Below are 19,001 nucleotides of genomic sequence, written 5' to 3' on the forward strand. Positions count from 1 at the left end.
ATGCTCTTTGAGCGCAAGACTGATAACATCATGGAGCACAAGATTGATAACATCACGGAGAAGCTCACAGCTCTCCAACGGGAGATTGAGAGACCAGTGTCGAACTGCTAGAACAGCTTTGAAATTCACATGAGTTGTTAGCACTAAAGTAAAAACCACCATCATTTCATGCGGATACCACTTCGGCGCCAGCTGTGGCCTCAAGGCTGGAGCCGAACAAAAACAACCTGATAACAGATTGTGCTCAGACTGTTTCCTCCCATCCTACGCAAGGCCACCTGGGTTGGCTGGAAGACTGTTTATTTAGCCTAGCAGGGGGAAGGACACTGTCTCAGCTGAACTCTGGACACACACACACACACACACACACACACACACACACACACACACACACACACATATATTTCTACACATGCGGATATATACACTCATTGCCCCTCTTCTTCCAAATTCCTTTGACGCTTTTTCCCTCCCGACGCAGACGGGCCTGGATGCGCTGTCTACACTCGCTGTCTCTCACTTTTTACCCGCCCCTGTTGCTTTCATGTGTTTCTATGGTGTATTGACACAGTGGTCAGCAGCACAGGAGCACCACAGGGAACTGTGCTGTCCCCTCTTCTCTTCACCCTGTACACCTCTGACTTCTGCTACAACTCTGAATTATGCCACATTCAGAAGTTTGCAGACGACACAGCCATCATGGGGTGTATCTGGGATGATCAGGAAGAGGAGTACAGAAGTCTGGTGAGGAACTTTGTCGCATGGAGTCACACAAACCACCTGCAACTCAACACCTCAAAGACTAAGGAACTGGTTGTGGACTTCGGGAGGTCTAGAGCAGGTCCACTGCCGGTTCAGATAGAGGGGGAGGAGGTGGAGGTGGTCAACAAGTACAAGTACCTCGGGCTGTGGGTGGACAATAAACTGGACTGGTCATGCAACACAGAGCACCTGTATAAAAAAGCCCAAAGCCGACTGTACTTCCTCAGGAGGCTGAGGTCTTTTAACATCTGCAGGAAGCTCCTGAGGATGTTTTACCAGTCGGTGGTTGCTGGAGTACTTTTCTATGCTGTGGTGTGCTGGGGGAGCAGCACAGCAAAGAAGGACTCATCCAGGCTGGAGAAACTGATCAGGAGGGCTAGCTCTGTGGTCGGCATGAAGCTGGACACTCTGGTGACAGTGGCAGAGAAAAGGACATTAAAGAAACTGATGGACATTATGGACAATGCCAGACATCCTCTGCACACGGCCATTAACAACCAGAAGAGTCTGTTCAGTGACAGGTTGCTTCTCCCAAAGACAAGAACTAACAGACTTAAAAACTCCTTTGTCCCACACGCCATCAAACTGTTTAACTCCTCCCTGGAGGGGAGAGGGAGGGGAAACAGGAGGACAAAGGAGGGGGGAACAACTAAGCTGTAGTGCCTCTTCACCTCACTGTGCAATACCTTTTGTGCAATACTTTTGTAAATAGTCAACGGTGCAATAGACTCAATACTTGAAATGTGCAATTCACTTGTATTTTTATTTTTATTCCTATTTATTCTATTTATCCCCTTTGTATATTTTATTTATATTGTCTCTGTATTTATATATATATATATATGTGTGTGTGTGTGTGTGTGTGTGTGTGTGTGTGTGTGTGTGTATTATATATATATATATATATATATATATATATATATATATATATATATATATATATTTATATATATATATATATATATATATATAAAATATTCTGTAACTCTGTAACTTCTGTCGGTGCTGTGCTTTTTTGGAAATCGAATTTCCCAGAGGAACCCACCCGAGGGATTAATAAAGTTCTATCTAATCTAATCTAATCTATTGAAAGTCATGTGCTTTTTGTGCCGGGGTGTTTTTTCTGTTCTCAAACTGTTCTCCCATTAGGAGCTAAGTGTGGGGGGAGTTTTTTTCTCCTCCTCTCACCTCATGTTATGTATTTTCATTGTTTTTTTCCCTATCAGCTTACCTCTGTGACATGTCTCCCAATGTGATATTTGTGTGAAGTTTGGTCAGAAGTGCGCATGCGCCACTAGCGTGCTGCCCGCTGTAACCTATAATTTCCTTCGGGATTAATAAAGTATTCTGATTTTGTAGTCAGCCTGGAATCCAGAGCCACACCACAGTGCCTGCCTCTCTCTCCACATAGTACTGTTGCCTCGGGTGAGAATCCTGACACCCCTCCCCCACCCATCATTTTTGGTCAAGACCAGGTTCAGATGCAAATGAGGAGACTCCACTCAGGCAAGTCTGCTGGATCAGACGGAGTGAGTCCCAGTCCTCAAGGCCAGCACCCCCCAGCTGTGTGGAAACTTCCATAAACTATTCATGCTGAGTCTGAGTTTGCAGAGGGTCCCAGTGCTGTGGAAGACATCATGCCACGTCCCAGTACCAAAGACGCCATGTCCCAGTGGCAGTGATGCCGGTAACGCGTTGCTTAGTAACACGTTACGCATTGCGCACCACTGCCCAGCATCCTACTGGCCAACGTACAATCGCTGGAGAACAAGCTCAGTGACCTAAGAGCAAGAGTCACCTTCCAAAGTGACATGAGGGACTGCAACATTCTGTGCTTCACGGAGACATGGCTGACCCACACCGTACCAGACCAGGCCATAACTCCATCAGATTCATTCTTTGTGCTCCGCACGGACAGAACGGCAGAGTCAAACAAAACCAAAGGTGGAGGAATGTGTTTCATGGTAAACAGAAAGTGGTGTGATGCCAGGAGCATTTCTACTCTTTCCAGCGGCTGCTCGCCACATCTGGAATTCCAGAGCATTATGTGCCGCCCTGTCTATCTGCCTCGTGAGTTCACCTCAGTCATCGCCACGGTTGTCTACATCCCACTCCAAGCGGACACAGGTATGGCTTTATCCGAACTACATGATGTCCTGAGTTCGCTTCAAAACAAGGACCCGGGCGCAGCCCTCATTGTGGCAGGAGACTTTAATAAAGCGAACCCTGGACAAGTCATGCCAAACTTTTACCAGCATGTCTCGTGTCCAACGAGAGGGGATCGGATTTTGGATCACTGCTACACGCCATACAAGCAGGGCTACAAAGCTGTCTCACACCCGGCTTTTGGGAAGTCTGACCACAACGCCATCTTCCTCATTCCCCAGTATAAACAAAGCATACGGAGGGAAGAAGTAACCACGAGGGAGGTGAAACGTTGGTCTGCCCAATCAGAAGCTACGCTACAGGAAGCAATCACGTAGACTGGGACATGTGCAGTCGACATCGACAAGTTTATGGAAGTCGATGTCGACTTATTTGGCACTATTACTTCCTAGGCTGCGCAAACACAGAAATGACACTACTACATCAAAGGAAACACCAGACAAATTCTCTTAAAGTGGCAGAGCTACACTTAGCAGGTCAGTAATGTGTAAATACGTCGAAGCATGCAATGGAAGTACCTAGTTTATCATCAGTGTTTAATGAGAAACACTGATGTAGACAGGAAATCTAGAAAGAAGTGGTAAGTGGAGCTAAAGGAGGACAGACTATGGAAGTCATATCGCCAGTGGCGGGTCTCGCCAGTGGCGATCTGAGCGCATACAAAGCAGCCTCATACGGCGTGTGGCGCGCGGTGAGAGATGCCAAACGCCAGTACCGGGAGCGCGTGGAGTCTCGCTTCCGCCAGGGCGACACACGGAGTATGTGGCACAGACTACGCACCATTATGGACTACAAAGCCAGGGACACTGCGCCGATCAACTCTCTGCATTCACCAACGAGCTGAACCAGTTCTACGCCAGTTTCGAGGTTAGCCAGGCGGCTAATGCTGTAGCTCAGGTGGCAGAGCAGGTCAGCCACTAATCAGAAGGTCGGTGGTTCGATCCCAGGCTGCCTCCTGGCTGCATGCAAGATACTAACCCCATGTTTGCCTACTGGTGGTGATCAGAGGGCCCGGTAGCGCCTGTGTCCGGCAGCCTCGCCTCTGTCAGTGCGCCCCAGGGCAGCTGTGGCTACAATGAAGCTTGCTATCGCCAGTGTGTGAATGTGTGTGTGAATGGGTGAATGACTGAATGTAGTGTAAAGCGCTTTGGGGTCCTTAATGACTAGAAATGCTGGCCATATACCATCTACCGCCTGACTACCGAAGACAGTGACATCATCAGTGAGAGACCGGCGACCAGCATCGCGGAGCATGACGTCCGACTGGCATTGAGAAGAGTGAACACAAGGAAAGCGGCGGGGCCAGACGGCATCACCGGCCGTCTGCTGCGCTGCTGTGCTGACCAGCTAGCAGGTGTGTTCACTTACATCTTCAACGAGTCCCTGGCGAAGTCTGTGGTCCCCACATGCTTCAAAAGATCCACCATCATCCCTGTGCCCAAGAACAGCAAACCCTCATCCCTGAACGATTACCGGCCAGTTGCACTGACCTCAGTAGTAATGAAGGTGTTCGAGAGGCTTCTGAAGAACATCATCTCCTCCTCCATCCAAAACACCACAGATCCGCTCCAGTTCGCCTACAGATTCAACAGATCCACAGAGGATGCCATCGCTCATGTCCTGCACACCACCCTCAGCCACGTGGACAAGAAACAGAGTGACTGAGATTGCTGTTTGTTTGTTGATTACAGTTCAGTGTTCAACACAATAGTGCCCCGTAGACTGTTCACAAAGCTAAGGGATCTGGGACTTAACAGCCGTCTGTGTGCATGGGTGTTGGACTTCCTCACTGGCAGAACTCAGGTGGTGAGGGTGGGTAGATGCGTCTCTAACAGCATCACCATCAACACAGGAGCACCTCAGGGATGTGTCCTCTCGCCACTGCTCTACTCCCTCTACACTTCAGACTGTGTGGCCACCCACGGCTCCAACACCACTGTGAAGTTTGCTGACGACACAGTGGTGTTGGGTGCCATCTCCAACAACGATGAGGCGGCCTACATGGATGAAGTGAAGAATCTGGCGTCATGGTGCCAGGACAACCATCTCCAGCTGAATGTTGGCAAGACCAAGGAGCTGGTGGTGGACTTCAGAAGGAGTCAGCACAGAGACTACAAGCCCATTATCATCAATGGAGCTCCAGTGGAGAGGGTGCAGTCCTTCAAGTATCTTGGTATCCACATCTCCTCAGACCTGACATGGTCTGCCCACAATCAGGTCCAGACCAAAAAGGCTAGGCAGCGCCTGTATCACCTACGACAACTGAGGAAGTTCAGGATCTCTCCAAAGATCCTTGGGAATTTCTATACAGGCGCTGTGGAGCGCATCCTCACATAGAACATCACATCCTGGTTTGGGAACAGCTGTGTTAAGGACCAAAAAGATCTTCAGAGAGTGATCCGTACAGCAGAACGCTCCTGCAGGATTGCCCTCCCCCCGCTTCAGGACACCTACACCAGGAGATGCCAGACTAGAGCAGCGCAGATACTTTGTTCTTTTTTATTATTACCATCCCCTTTTTTAGTTTTGCAAATATAGGCTACAGTGGGGCAAAAAAGTATTTAGTCAGCCACCGATTGTGCAAGTTCCCCCACTTAAAATGATGACAGAGGTCAGTAATTTGCACCAGAGGTACACTTCAACTGTGAGAGACAGAATGTGAAAAAAAAATCATGAATTCACATGGTAGGATTTGTAAAGAATTTATTTAAATTAGGGTGGAAAATAAGTATTTGGTCACCTCAAACATGGAAAATCTCTGGCTCTCACAGACCTGTAACGTCTTCTGTAAGAAGCTTTTCTGTCCCCCACTCGTTACCTGTATGAATGGCACCTGTTTGAACTCATCATCTGTATAAAAGACACCTGTCCACAGCCTCAAACAGTCAGACTCCAAACTCCGCCATGGCCAAGACCAAAGAGCTTTCGAAGGACACCAGGAAAAGTATTATAGACCTGCACCAGACTGGGAAGTGTGAATCTACAATAGGCAAGCAGCTTGGTGTGAAAAAATCAACTGTGGGAGCAATCATCAGAAAATGGAAGACATACAAGACCATTGATAATCTCCCACGATCTCATCCCGTGGGGTCAAAATGATCATGAGAACGGTGAGCAAAGATCCCAGAACCACACAGGGGGACCTGGTGAATGACCTGCAGAGAGCTGGGACCAAAGTAACAAAGGTCACCATCAGTAACACACTACAACGGCAGGGAATCAAATCCCGCAGTGCCAGACGTGTTCCGCTGCTGAAGCCAGTGCACGTCCAGGCCCGTCTGAAGTTTTCCAGAGAGCACATGGATGATACAGCAGAGGATTGGGAGAATGTCATGTGGTCAGATGAAACCAAAGTAGAACTTTTTGGTATAAACTCAACTCGTCGTGTTTGGAGGACGAAGAATACTGAGTTGCATCCCAAGAACACCATACCTACTGTGAAGCATAGGGGTGGAGACATCATGCTATGGGGCTGTTTTTCTGCCAAGGGGACAGGACGACTGATCCGTGTTAAGGACAGAATGAATGGGGCCATGTATCGTGAGATTTTGAACCAAAACCTCCTTCCATCAGTGAGAACTTTGAAGATGAAACGAGGCTGGGTCTTCCAACATGACAATGATCCAAAACACACCGCCCGGGCAACAAAGGAGTGGCTCCGTAAGAAGCATTTGAAAGTCCTGGAGTGGCCTAGCCAGTCTCCAGACCTCAACCCCATAGAAAATCTGTGGCGGGAGTTGAAAGTCCGTGTTGCTCGGCGACAGCCCCAAAACATCACTGCTCTCGAGAAGATCTGCATGGAGGAATGGGCCAAAATACCAGCTACTGTGTGTGCAAACCTGGTAAAGACCTATAGTAAACGTTTGACCTCTGTTATTGCCAACAAAGGTTATGTTACAAAGTATTGAGTTGTATTTTTGTTATTGACCAAATACTTATTTTCCACCCTAATTTACGAATAAATTCTTTACAAATCCTACCATGTGAATTCATGGATTTTTTTTTCACATTCTGTCTCTCACAGTTGAAGTGTACCTCTGGTGCAAATTACTGACCTCTGTCATCATTTTAGGTGGGGGAACTTGCACAATCGGTGGCTGACTAAATACTTTTTTGCCCCACTGTATATTGAGATTTCTTATTGTAGTCCTACTTTATTTTGCAAATTTATTTAAGAATTAGGCCATTGTTGATTGTAAAGATCCAGATGGAGATTTTATTTTATTCTTTATTTCTATTTTTCAGTTTTATTTTTCAAGACTTGGTGAATTTTCGTTTTTTATACTTTGGCCTACCCTTTTCAGTTTTGTTAATATAGGCAATAGTGCGAAGTACTATTGTTGGGTTCAAATATATTTAGTACAGGCCATCCAATTAAGGTAAATGTCATGTCTTTAGTTGTTAGAATCTGATGAGCAATATTTTAATTAATTTTTTGTTGTTTTGTTTTTCTGTTTTCCCCTTGACGGATTGCCACCTTAACATGGTTGGCGTTTGCATGCCTCAGTGCCCCTAAAAGCTAGATCAACAGAAGCTTAGCCTTCAGGTGGGACACCTAAGTTGATCAGGGGCCCGTTCTTCGTACCTCGCTAAGTAAGTTAGCTGGATTAGATGGTTGACGATTTTGCGTGATCTTGGATCGTTCGGTTCCCCGAAGCTCATCCGGGACTTGCTGTCATAGCAACAGAGCCGTAAGCGTAAACCTGCTCCCGAGCAGGTTTACTTTATGTAAACAGGATTATATCGCAGCCACGCAGGTATGTCCGCTTCATTTATACGAAAGCAACAGCGATATTCCACCACTGTTTCACCATAAATAAATAACATCAATGTAACTAAAGATAATGCAGCACCTGATCCTTTTATTGATGTCACACAGATACATACAGGTCATTTCCTAAAAAAGGGAAATGTACTATTAACATTCTATTACATGTATGTGATTATTACAGATGTAATTCATATTTCAGAGTAGTAATTGTAAATTACTTTGTGTAATCAAGATGAGAGACCACGGCTATAAAAGCGAAGGTGGATTTGGGAAGCCTGTCGCAGCCATGTCCTGTCCGTATACGCGAGCCACCCATTGCGGAAGGTGCAAGATTGATAAGGAGAGTCCTCAGAATTCAGCGTATATTGCGGGATAGACAGGATCCTTTAGCTCAGCACGACAGTGTACTCATTGAGAGATATCGATATTCCCGTGAGGGTATTATTCACTTAACCAACTTGTTGATGAGGGGGTGCAGGACCACCACCTGTCTTTTTTTGCTCTGCCCTTTTCGTGGTTGCTGTTATGAACAAACTAACAGATTATTCCAGGGTCTCTTTCCACGAGACTAAAAGCAATATAAGTGATAAATATTACCATTCTGTAGAATATTCTTATATTTCACTTTTACTTGTTCCCATGTTCTTGTGGGTCCTGTTGTGGCTCTAATGTGAAAGGGGATATAATATAACATATTATAATATAATATAATGCCATATAATATTGGATAATATAGTGTCATATGATAGATCTACCCTACCGCCTACTGGTGTTGGCCAGAGGGGCTGATGGCGCGATATGGCAGCCTGGCTTCTGTCAGTCTGCCCCAGGGCAGCTGTGGCTACAACCGTAGCTGCTTCCACCAGTGTGTGAATGTGGGAGTGAATGAATAGTGGTATCGTAAAGCGCTTTGGGTGCCTTGGAAAGCGCTATAAAAACCCAATCCATTATTATTATTATTATTAAATTACATACGAGTTGTCAGCAACTTCCTGCCAGCCCTCTCTCCTTGCTTTTGCAGCCTTTGCAGTGTTCCCTTGCGTTTTAATTAAACTCTGAAACTCCTGAAATCCCTCACTCAATGGTTCTTGCTCTGCTGCCGGAAAATACCGAGCGCGCTCCTTCGACATTTTCGCCGACCAATCAGCGGGTTGCCGATCAATGTTTCTACTATCTCCACCCACCACCACTTCCCCTGCCGGTGGCGGACTCCCTCAGGTGTCGGTGCATTGGTGATTCTTTGTATCTGGGGGTGGGCGTCCGGGTACACACCGGCTCACTCCTTGGTGGCCGCTTATTGGGGCTCGCTCAGGCCATTTCGGAGGTGGGGTGCCCCCGGCCTCTCGGCCTGGGGCTCGGTCACTCAGGCACAGCTGGCTGCCGGCGGAGCCCACGGGCGCGTCACTGCAACTCCCCCTGGCTTCTGCTCCGCGGCTGCTGAATGAGCCCTCATCTGGGACTCTCCTTAGCTCTAACTGGGACAGTGGCGCAGCTGCCCCTCTGTGGGTCTTCCTTGGTCTCTTGTGTTCTGGGGGCCTCTGGATGTCTGGAGTTTTGATCTCCTCCATACCCGCTTGATACCATAAAGGACAGGGCTGTGGCTCCCCACACTCCCTAACAGATCATTACATGGAGAAACCTTTGGAATGCAAGCATGCTGATTGTTACAGGAAAAATGATTCTATGTTTCTTTACCTTCTTTTAAATGTACAAAGATGCCTTTTGTCTGCCCTTTGCCTATGGTTAGATTAGTTTAGAATTATCTTTTTAGACTTTCCCAGCAAACACATCTTGTTTCTGGGACATATTGTTTTAGATTGTTTTATCTTCCCTAGCTCTCTGCTGACGAGACTAGCACCATATATGGAGTTGTTTTATTTTATCTGTTTATTATTTGTTATCCTGTTCTCACTGTCTCTGTGCTCTGTGCCTATAAAAATTACCAAGCCACTGTGCATGGGGTGAGTTGTTCTTAGCGGCTCACCCGTGTACACGTTTGATAAAGAAAGTAGCTTTGTCTCATTGTGTCTTTATTTCTCCTGGGTTTTTTACAGAGTTTTCCCCCAACATTTCTTGGTCCTTCGGAGCCGGAGCGCCTCCATCGTGTCCCATCTCCGTGACCAGTCCACGTTGTTCGTCTGTCGACAGCTCACACACCAGGTGTGTGATAAAAGTCCAGGAGCGTTTAAATTCGGGTCTTGGCCAACGTCTTAGAAAGCGACCCACGGTGGTGGGACCCGATCGAGGTGGACCAGACCCGGCGACACTGACCAGGTAGATACAGACACACTGACACAATCTTGCGTAAAAGCGCATTTTGAATTCAGGGAATTTAAAATAGCGGAAGTAGCTCGTCGACTGGTAGCTCTGGGAGCTCGTCGACTGGTAGCGTAGCTCGTCGACTGGTAGCTCTGGGAGCTCGTCGACTGGTAGCTTTGGAGCTCTGGGTAGCTCCCCCAGCTGGGTCTAGACTGGGTCTAGGGAGTAAGTAGCTCTGGGAGCTCCCCTTATCATAAGGGTTCCGGTCGCGCGCGCGTCGAAGCTGTGAATGTGAATGTGTGTGTGTGTGTATTGTTTTAATTAACGGAGCAAGCTGAATTTTCACGGTCCAATAAGAGACTGAGCTGCTCCTACTGTGTTTTTCTTTTACTGCTGTTCACTGACGTGCTGGTGAGTTGAGAGAACGGTTGAGTTCCGTCTCGTAAAGTTCACACCGCTTTTGGAAATAGTCCGAAAGTAGAAGGGCGTGTGAGCAACCACTCTCGTCTCTAATACCAGCGAAGGTGATAGCAGCTGTATTGTGTATATATTACTTAAACAAAAATAAGCAAATACATAAATAAGATGGGTAATCAAGCAAGTGAAATTAAAACTCACTCCTGCTGACGAGCAGTGGTGAGAAAAGAAAAGTCCAGACGCCGGACAAAAACAGTGTCTGTAAACTGAGAGATTTAAGAAAACAAAATATAAACAGTCAGAAGAACAGAACTCAACTGCCAGTTTAGTAAAACCAGAAGACGAGACACTGTGCAGTTCCCACAACCCTTTTAGAAAGCCATCACTCATTCCTGCAGCCGCATCTGCAGCACCACCCATATCAGGAAGAACTTAATAATCCCTTATTAAGTGAAAACTAGAGATCAAAGTAGTTTGAAGTAATTTAAAAGGGTTGAAAACAGACCCCACTGAGTAGATATAAATATAAAAAGTACGAAATAAAGATGAACAAAGGGAAAGTTACAGTAGAAATTATCTTTAGAGTATTTGAAATTAATAATAGCAAGGATAACAACCTGTAAAGTGATATTAACAATGAAACACAGTTGGCATGATGACCATGCCCAGCATGTATAAAATGAATATAAAGCAAATAATTCACACGAAAATATTTTAATAAAATAAATAAGGTATATTAAGGCTGTGTCATTGTTCAGCCAAGGACAGTGTGTGAAAAGGTAACTGTCTCCACCTTGGGAAAAGGATGATTCTGCAGGTCATCTGAAGCCCTTGATGGATACAAAATAAAATATAAATAATATATTATAATAGAACTGCCTGGTCCGCCATGCAACAGAGAGAACAAATGTGACCGCAGATTGGATGAATTCTAAATTATCTGTTTGCTGAATAAGATGATCCTAACTATCAAATTGGCTCAGTAGTAGTATAATGGTACACACTGATAAAATATTATAATATGCTATTGCTGTTATATAAGACAAAGAGGATAATATTAACAATGACATAATATTAATATGAAGAGGCACCTTAATCGGTTATGATGTGAGGTGGATAATTGTTAAGCAGTAGTCTGCATCAAGCTTAAGGTTTGCTGAAACTCAGTGTAATGACATGTGAGATGAAGACAATACGGAGAATAACTAAACTAATGAAGTGCATAGAGGCACTTGACCAGCTTGAAACTTATTCTAGAATGACACATTGCTGAGATATAGAGCACACCTATAATAACAACCAATAAGCAAAACCCTGTAGACAACAGCTAAAACTACAGGATTGAGAAGCTGAATTAAATATGTAGACACTGCTAAGCTGATGAGCATGTTCCACATTTTCTTTTCTTTTTATTTATTTGTTTCTTTTAGAGCAGAAGCTGCTGTAACACACCAAAAGAAAGACTGTAGGTCTGACCAACCGTCTCAGTCATGGGCAAAAAGATGTCAGTCAATAAAATTCTAAAAGATAATTTATTGACGAAAAATATATCAAGAGATAAAAGATAAAACAGTCCAGTGTCCCACTTAAGAATTGTATAAAAACACACAGTCCCAAGGCCAGAGACAGCTATGACACACGGCCAAGTTGCACTCCACATGTTGCCTTTAACAGGGTTAGAAGTTGTACTTGGAGACCCACCACCCTGCAAGCATATAGTCAGTGGTCACTCAAGCCTCTGCAACTCTGCTGCCTTTAGGCTGTGGCATATAATAGGCCCTGGACTGCACAGAGAGACAAAACAACACAGCGGTGTTTGTAGTGTGGGCTATATGTAGACCAGTGTATCAGTGCAATCAAGTACACCTGCCTCTAATTAGTCCAACCCCATTCCAGCCATTGGCTCACCAAAAATGTGACAACCACAAAACGACTCCCAACCCAGTGAAACTTCACACAATAATATGGAGCTGAATTAACACAGGCACATTAGTCTACCATGTTACAAGCTGCATGCTATTAAAAGCCAACATATGCAGACTTCTGCCTTGTTCGGGTGGCAGCATTTTTCTTTTTTCTTTTGTGTCCTGACACGTTTATGTTTTTTGTTTTTGTTTGATTATTTTATTGGTTTTGAAAACGAATTTAAACGAACTTGTGACAATACTTGAGAATCACAGTGACACATAGTGATTAGGCATATGATTGAAAAATGCCTAGGTTTAGAGCTGTGAGCTATGAGCTGTGACCAATGCAAAGTTAAATATATATATATTTGTATAAATGGGAAACAACCCTAACTTGAAAGTTTGAAATGTGTGAGATCCATGAATTGTTTGAAGAACTAGAAATTATCTAAAAATGCCTTAAGTGAAAATGTAGAGTTGCATCTATTCTCCCAAACAAAAAAAAAAAAAAAAAAAAAAAAAAAAAAAAGAGGAGAAGAAGCATTCTGTAACTTAGAAATAAGGCTGACTGTTGACAACAGACTAAAACACTAATCCGCAGGTGGCTATCAGGAACAGAGAGGCGAGCAAAGTCACAAACACCAAGGCTGCAGACAGCCACGCAGAAACAGCAGATAACATAGAGACAACACCTGCTAGAACCGTGGAGAGGAAGGTCACTTCCGACGAGATTGTAGGAGTAGGCCACAGAGAAATAATCCAAAACAGTTTTGAGGCAGCCACTTCAACTTACAGTTTTCAAAGGACAAATTAGTTGTAAAGTCAGCTGCAGGTCACACAACTGTACAACAATTAACTGCCCCTTTAGAACTAGTACATACAGCAAGTGGCCGCAGGTGCTTTATTAAATGCATATATGACCCGTCGTGTCCAGTAAATTTGCTAGGTAGAGACGCTCTGACAAAACTTAAGATAGCAGTCATGCCATTCTTTTCTGGTATTACACCTGAGTGCCAGAAACCGACCGAGTATCACAACATTCTGAGATTTAAACAAACTCCAGGCCCAGATCCACCTTATGATCAGCAAGTGTGGAAGCTAGGAGAACAGCATTTGACCTTACAGCACAGGCCGAAATTGTGTAGGTTACGCAGTAACCACAGATAGTAAAATAATAGAAGCAAAACCACTTCCTTCTTCATGTCCTGCACAGAGCGCTGAGCTGATAGCTGTGATACGCGAAAGCTAAATACACAAAGACAAACTAATAAACATACATACAGACAGCCAGTATGTTTTCTCTGCTGTGCATCATTTTGCAAAAAATTTGGCATAACAGAGGAATGATTACACCAACTGGCAAACCAGCATGCCAACCTCTTACAACGCCTACTGACTCTTTCATTACTACAGGCAACAATTTTGCTGACAGAGCAGCAAAACAGGCGGCACAAAAGACAAACATCACATTGATGGCAGTAAACACACATCAGATTCCACTGGATGTGTTGAAAAATGAACAAAAAGCAGCAAGCACAGCAGAGCAGGCAAAATGGCTAAAACACGGTGCAGTTCTGACAAACGACTTAATGATGTGTTATGGCAAGCCAGTGTTGCCAAAAAATTCCTCCACAAAATGGCGGCATTAGTGACTCATGGCTGTACGCATTTGTCAACGGGGGGACTGACCAGTATTGTCAACTCTCATTTCTACACTGTAAATTCTACACTGTAAATTTTGAAACCTCAGCAAAACAATTTGTCAGAACTAGCATGACGTGTCAAAAATATAATGCTCAGGGAAACCTGAGACCACACAATCCATATGGACTTTATTGAGCTAAATGAATGCCAAGGGTAAAAATACACCCTAGTGGTTATAGATGTATTCTCAAAGTGGCCAGAAATCTACCCAGTGAAAAAGGCAGATACAATTTCAGTAGCAAAATGTATGTCTAAGTTGTAGGAAAATAAAGAGATGATTGTAAATGACGAAGAATGTAATGATGTCTATCAAGTGTCTTGCAGACTAAAGCCCGGTGACTGGGTTCTGATCAAGGTGCTCCAAAGGAAAAACTGGAGCACACCCAGGTGGGAGGGGCCATACCAAGTCCTCCTCACTACACCGACCGCTTGCAAAATTGCGGAACGACCATCCTGGATCCATCAGAGTCACTGCAGGCGAGTCAGTGAAGACATCTAAACACAGCTGACGGCAGGCTTGCCCACTTGTTGTGATCTCGCCCGGTGGAGGGGTAAGCTTTCCTGGCCGGGGGGTCTACTCGCGACAGGAGGGTGTGTTCCGTCGTCATGAGGTGGTGGCTCTTAACAACTGCAGCGGCCCTGACCATGGCCGGGCTCCTCACCTTTGCTTCCGTGAGGGACAACAAGTCACGTTATATGGAGAAAAGGCAGACACTGTATGACAAAGGAAAGTACACCAAGTTTCCCCATGGCTACGCCACTAACTTCTGGTGGCAGTTTATGAACACTACAGCTTACTTGAATAATAAAACTGACTGCTATGCAAATACATATACACTTTCTGCCCACCGAGGAACGAGAGGAAGTGTATGGACTGTTCACTCAACGAAACCTGTGCCAGTAACGCAACACTGATGAGCCTCAACTGTCGCTCCAACTACAGCTACCGAATGATACTACAAACAAAGACTCATTACCAGACAGGATGTGCACGGACGGCACCAAGCAGTAAAGGAACCAGAGTTTCGCATCTGAGGAGGAGTGAAATTCTTACAGAGCTTGATCCCCGGCATTGGAGTTGCCGAGGTGCGGGATCACGTGGAAATCAACCGATATGCTCTGCTACGACACATCAACTTAACTAAGGCCCTGGGAACGGCCTTAGCAGGAGAACAGCAGGCCATCAGAACGATGGTGCTGCAGAACAGACTGACACTAGACCTGCTAACAGCATCACAAGGAGGAGTTTGCAAGCTGATCGGGGAAACATGTTGCACTTTTATCCCTGATGGATACGAAACTGGAGGAGACATTTATGAAGCTTTGCAGAATTTGACCGCTCTGCAAAAATATGTCACTGACCACACACCTGGAGCAGCTACAGCACAAGGCTGGCTGGACTGGCTGTTCGGCGGTTCATGGCTGGCTGCTGTAGCAAAGCCATTTTTCCTTCTAGGTCTCATCATGATAGCACTGCTCATATTAGTGTTGTGTGTGTTGCCATGCCTAAGAGTAATGATTTCAAAGATGATAACAACTACAATGACTGCTTATGTTGCCGTGCCTGAAGAAGAACAGCATCCCGTTGCAATTCTGTTAGAGGAGAACTTGTAATAACTGCTAATGAATGACGTGGTGATTAAAAATGACTTGTCAAGTGATCACGCACTGACTAAAACATTAGTAGGTTATGCAGGTTTTCATCCTTTTATTTTTTGAAGTTCTCATCCTTTTATTTTTTGAAGTTTTCATTTTAAATATGAAGTTTTCATCATTTTACATATAAAGTTTTCAATTTAAGGTTTGCATCATTTTAAATATAAGGTTTTCATCCTTGTATTTTTTGAAGTTTTCATTTTACATATTAGGTTTTCATCATTTTTAAATACAAAGTTTTCATTTTAGTTTTCATCCTTTTATTTTTTGTAGTTTTCGTTTTAAAATATAAGGTTTTTATCCTTAATTTTTTGTAGTTTTAGTTTTATTATTTTTTCTTGTTTATTCCACTTGTTATTTCATTTACTATGATTTTCATTTACTATGTTTTTCTTTTTATTATTTTCTTTTGTTTTATTCTTTAGACCAAATGACTTCCATTTCTGCTATGCTGACATTTTGAAAATTAAAAAATTGCTTAATAAATAACCTTCACAGACAATTGTTGTATACATTTAAAATAAGTTAAAACAGGAGGGAATGTTACAGGAAAAATGATTCTATGTTTCTTTACCTTCTTTTAAATGTACAAAGATGCCTTTTGTCTGCCCTTTGCCTATGGTTAGATTAGTTTAGAATTATCTTTTTAGACTTTCCCAGCAAACACATCTTGTTTCTGGGACATATTGTTTTAGATTGTTTTATCTTCCCTAGCTCTCTGCTGACGAGACTAGCACCATATATGGAGTTGTTTTATTTTATCTGTTTATTATTTGTTATCCTGTTCTCACTGTCTCTGTGCTCTGTGCCTATAAAAATTACCAAGCCACTGTGCATGGGGTGAGTTGTTCTTAGCAGCTCACCCGTGTACACGTTTGATAAAGAAAGTAGCTTTGTCTCATTGTGTCTTTATTTCTCCTGGGTTTTTTACAGAGTTTTCCCCCAACACTGATCCACACAGGTATGCACACAGGTGTACACATGGGTATTCACAGACGCGGACTAAAGCTTTCTTGGCTGCTGCCTCAAAGCACACTGTGCGCTGTCTATCTTGCGTGCTGAACAATATCATCTATTATTTAGTAACTATTGATATTTATGACTAGGTAGTTTATTGTGATGGTGCTTTTTTTTTTCTATTATTATGTTGCTCTTTGTTGTTTGCTGTCTCCTCTGTTTGTTTGTTTTTTTTTTCTCTCCATACAGGTGACCCAGGAGTTTGTATTTTTTGTTGTTTGTTTTTTTTTCTCTCTTCCCCCCCTTCTCACCGTCTCTTCTCCCCTTTGGTTTTCTTTCTTTCTCTCCCCCTCTTTCTTTCATTCTTTCCCCCTGTCCTATTAAAAAAAAAAAAATGTTTCTACTATCGATGCGTAGCCCCTTTTACGACACCCAGTGATGTCACATTACTGCGTCCAGCTGTACTAATCGTCAACGGCAGGTGTGTTCCGGGAACCAGATTAGCGGGCTCACGGTTAGCGCGATGGTTTGGTCTTGGATGTAGTGAGCGACGTACGAAGAACGGGCCCCAGGTCTTAAGGATAGAGGGCTGACAAAGTGCACTCCATTTACATTACATAAAACAGTTATCCAGAGCACCCCACCCCTTTCCCGCCTCCATTGCTGCCATGTGCCCCCTTTAAATTTCTGTCTTCCCCCTCATATATCCCCTGTCTAGAACCGGCACAGGCGCACGGTATGCTTTGAGGTAGCAGCCAACCAAGATAGTTTGTGTCCCCCAACCCCTGAAAGGGGCGCGACTGAGTCACGGGCACCAGGCCCTGCCGAGCAGCCACTGGGAGTAGGCCAGTGCGTACCTGGGCGCCTAGCCCCAGACACCGAAAACAGTGCAAGGACGGCTGAGGGCATCAGCCTCCGGCAGGGAGTTTGGAGGGGGGGGAATAGGCTCCCCAAAAATGGAAAGACTGCTAAGGTGAACTTACTTTACGAGAAGCTTATCCTTAACTAGAAGCTATAGTTCTTCACAGCTATTAACACACAGCCATTTAACAAAGCTATTCTACTGACCTTTGACCTTTGAGCTGTGTCCGCCTCTGACATGGAGTTGTACTTGTTTCGTCATCAGAATGTTTCCCTCACTGCTGTAGGCGGTGCAGGTGTAGGTGTCTGAGTCTGTGGGAGTCTTCAAGGTCAGAGTAAGGTTTCCAGTTTTCAGCGGGTTTTTCTTCATCTCAGTTTGGTCTTTGTAAAGCCAGTGCTGTTCTTCAGGACAGTCAGAACCAGTCTCACACGCATGCAAAATCCTTTTTTTACTGTTCTCCCACTTAACCGTAACATCTTTAGGTAAGCGAACAATGGTCTTGCAGGGCAGCTTGACAGATTTAACCCCTGAATTCACCTTCACCTGGTACACTAAGGGGACAAAAATGTAAAAGATTAGGTATATAGGTGGCAGCATTAATGAACATGACCTCATTGTCAAGTAATTTTTCAGTGTCAAAGTTGGGTTTGTGCAGTAAAGTGGGTCTAAGAATGAGCTCAGGAAGCTCTTCTCTATGAAGTCACTTAAAAGGCTTCAGCTTTTACACTGGATCATCCATTTAAATACAAAGAAGTTTGTCTTCAGCTCCCTTTAACAACTGTTTTAAACTTTAAACTGTCAGAATCTGAAATAAATTTGTGTGCACACCACTCAAGAAGCCAAAACAGGACACATTAACCATCACAATTATAAGTAGTGTAGTAGAGACTTACCTGGCATGAAATATTGCCGAAATTTAAATAAAACACTCCCAGAAACAACAAGAACAACAATCAGAAGCGCTAGAAGAGTTTTGGCCCAGGTCGGAAATCTTTCTGTGGAGAAACACAAAGAACATGACCTCTGAGTTCTGACCTTTATCTACAGCAGCTTAGGGTGCCTTGCCAACCTTTGACCTGCAGCTGGATGTCTCTCAATCTTTGTTCTCTTCTTCCATCACTGAGGGTACAGGTGTAGTTCCCACTGTCAGTGAGTTGGGGTTTTCTCAGAGTGAGGCTGAAGTCTCCAGTATCCAGAGCATCAGACCTCATTGATGTTTGCATGCTATAATGCTGGTTTTGGCCTTGAGGATCATCTTCTTCTTCTCTTCTTCGGTGGACAATTGTTGGATTGAGATCGTAGCGGCTCCAGATTACTGTGGGATTTCTCTCAGGTATCAAACCAAAGTATCGACAGGGCAGCAGGACAGACTCCACTTCCTCATAAACCTCCACCACCTCAGCTACTGCAAGCCTGGAAACTGCATGCAAACACTAATTAACAGCATACTGATTTATAAGCCACATCTTGAATGGCAGATTAAATTATTTGACTGTATTATGTTAATGGATAACAAATTTAATTTGTAAATGACTGCAAC

General features: G+C 44.2%; 1 protein-coding gene across 1 annotated transcript in view; it reads right to left on the bottom strand.

The window, feature by feature from the left end:
• Positions 1 to 18,789, bottom strand: part of LOC147310789 (heat shock 70 kDa protein 12A-like) — a 33,774-nt gene extending 14,985 nt beyond the window's left edge. The window contains exons 1-3 of the mRNA XM_086267050.1: positions 18,531 to 18,789; positions 18,355 to 18,456; positions 17,668 to 18,012 (exon numbers count right to left, since the gene is read on the bottom strand). Coding sequence (XP_086123176.1) covers positions 17,668 to 18,012; positions 18,355 to 18,456; positions 18,531 to 18,684 — 601 coding nt within the window. The 5' untranslated portion in view covers positions 18,685 to 18,789. The remainder of the gene's footprint in view (positions 1 to 17,667; positions 18,013 to 18,354; positions 18,457 to 18,530) is intronic.
• Positions 18,790 to 19,001: the final 212 nt, after the last annotated feature.

This window comes from Aulonocara sp. 'chitande type north' Nkhata Bay, linkage group LG16, assembly GCF_057382095.1.
Source record: "Aulonocara sp. 'chitande type north' Nkhata Bay isolate Kocher_YH1m ecotype deep benthic linkage group LG16, A_spYH_male_GT1.1, whole genome shotgun sequence".
Classification (NCBI taxonomy): Eukaryota; Metazoa; Chordata; class Actinopteri; order Cichliformes; family Cichlidae; genus Aulonocara; species Aulonocara sp. 'chitande type north' Nkhata Bay.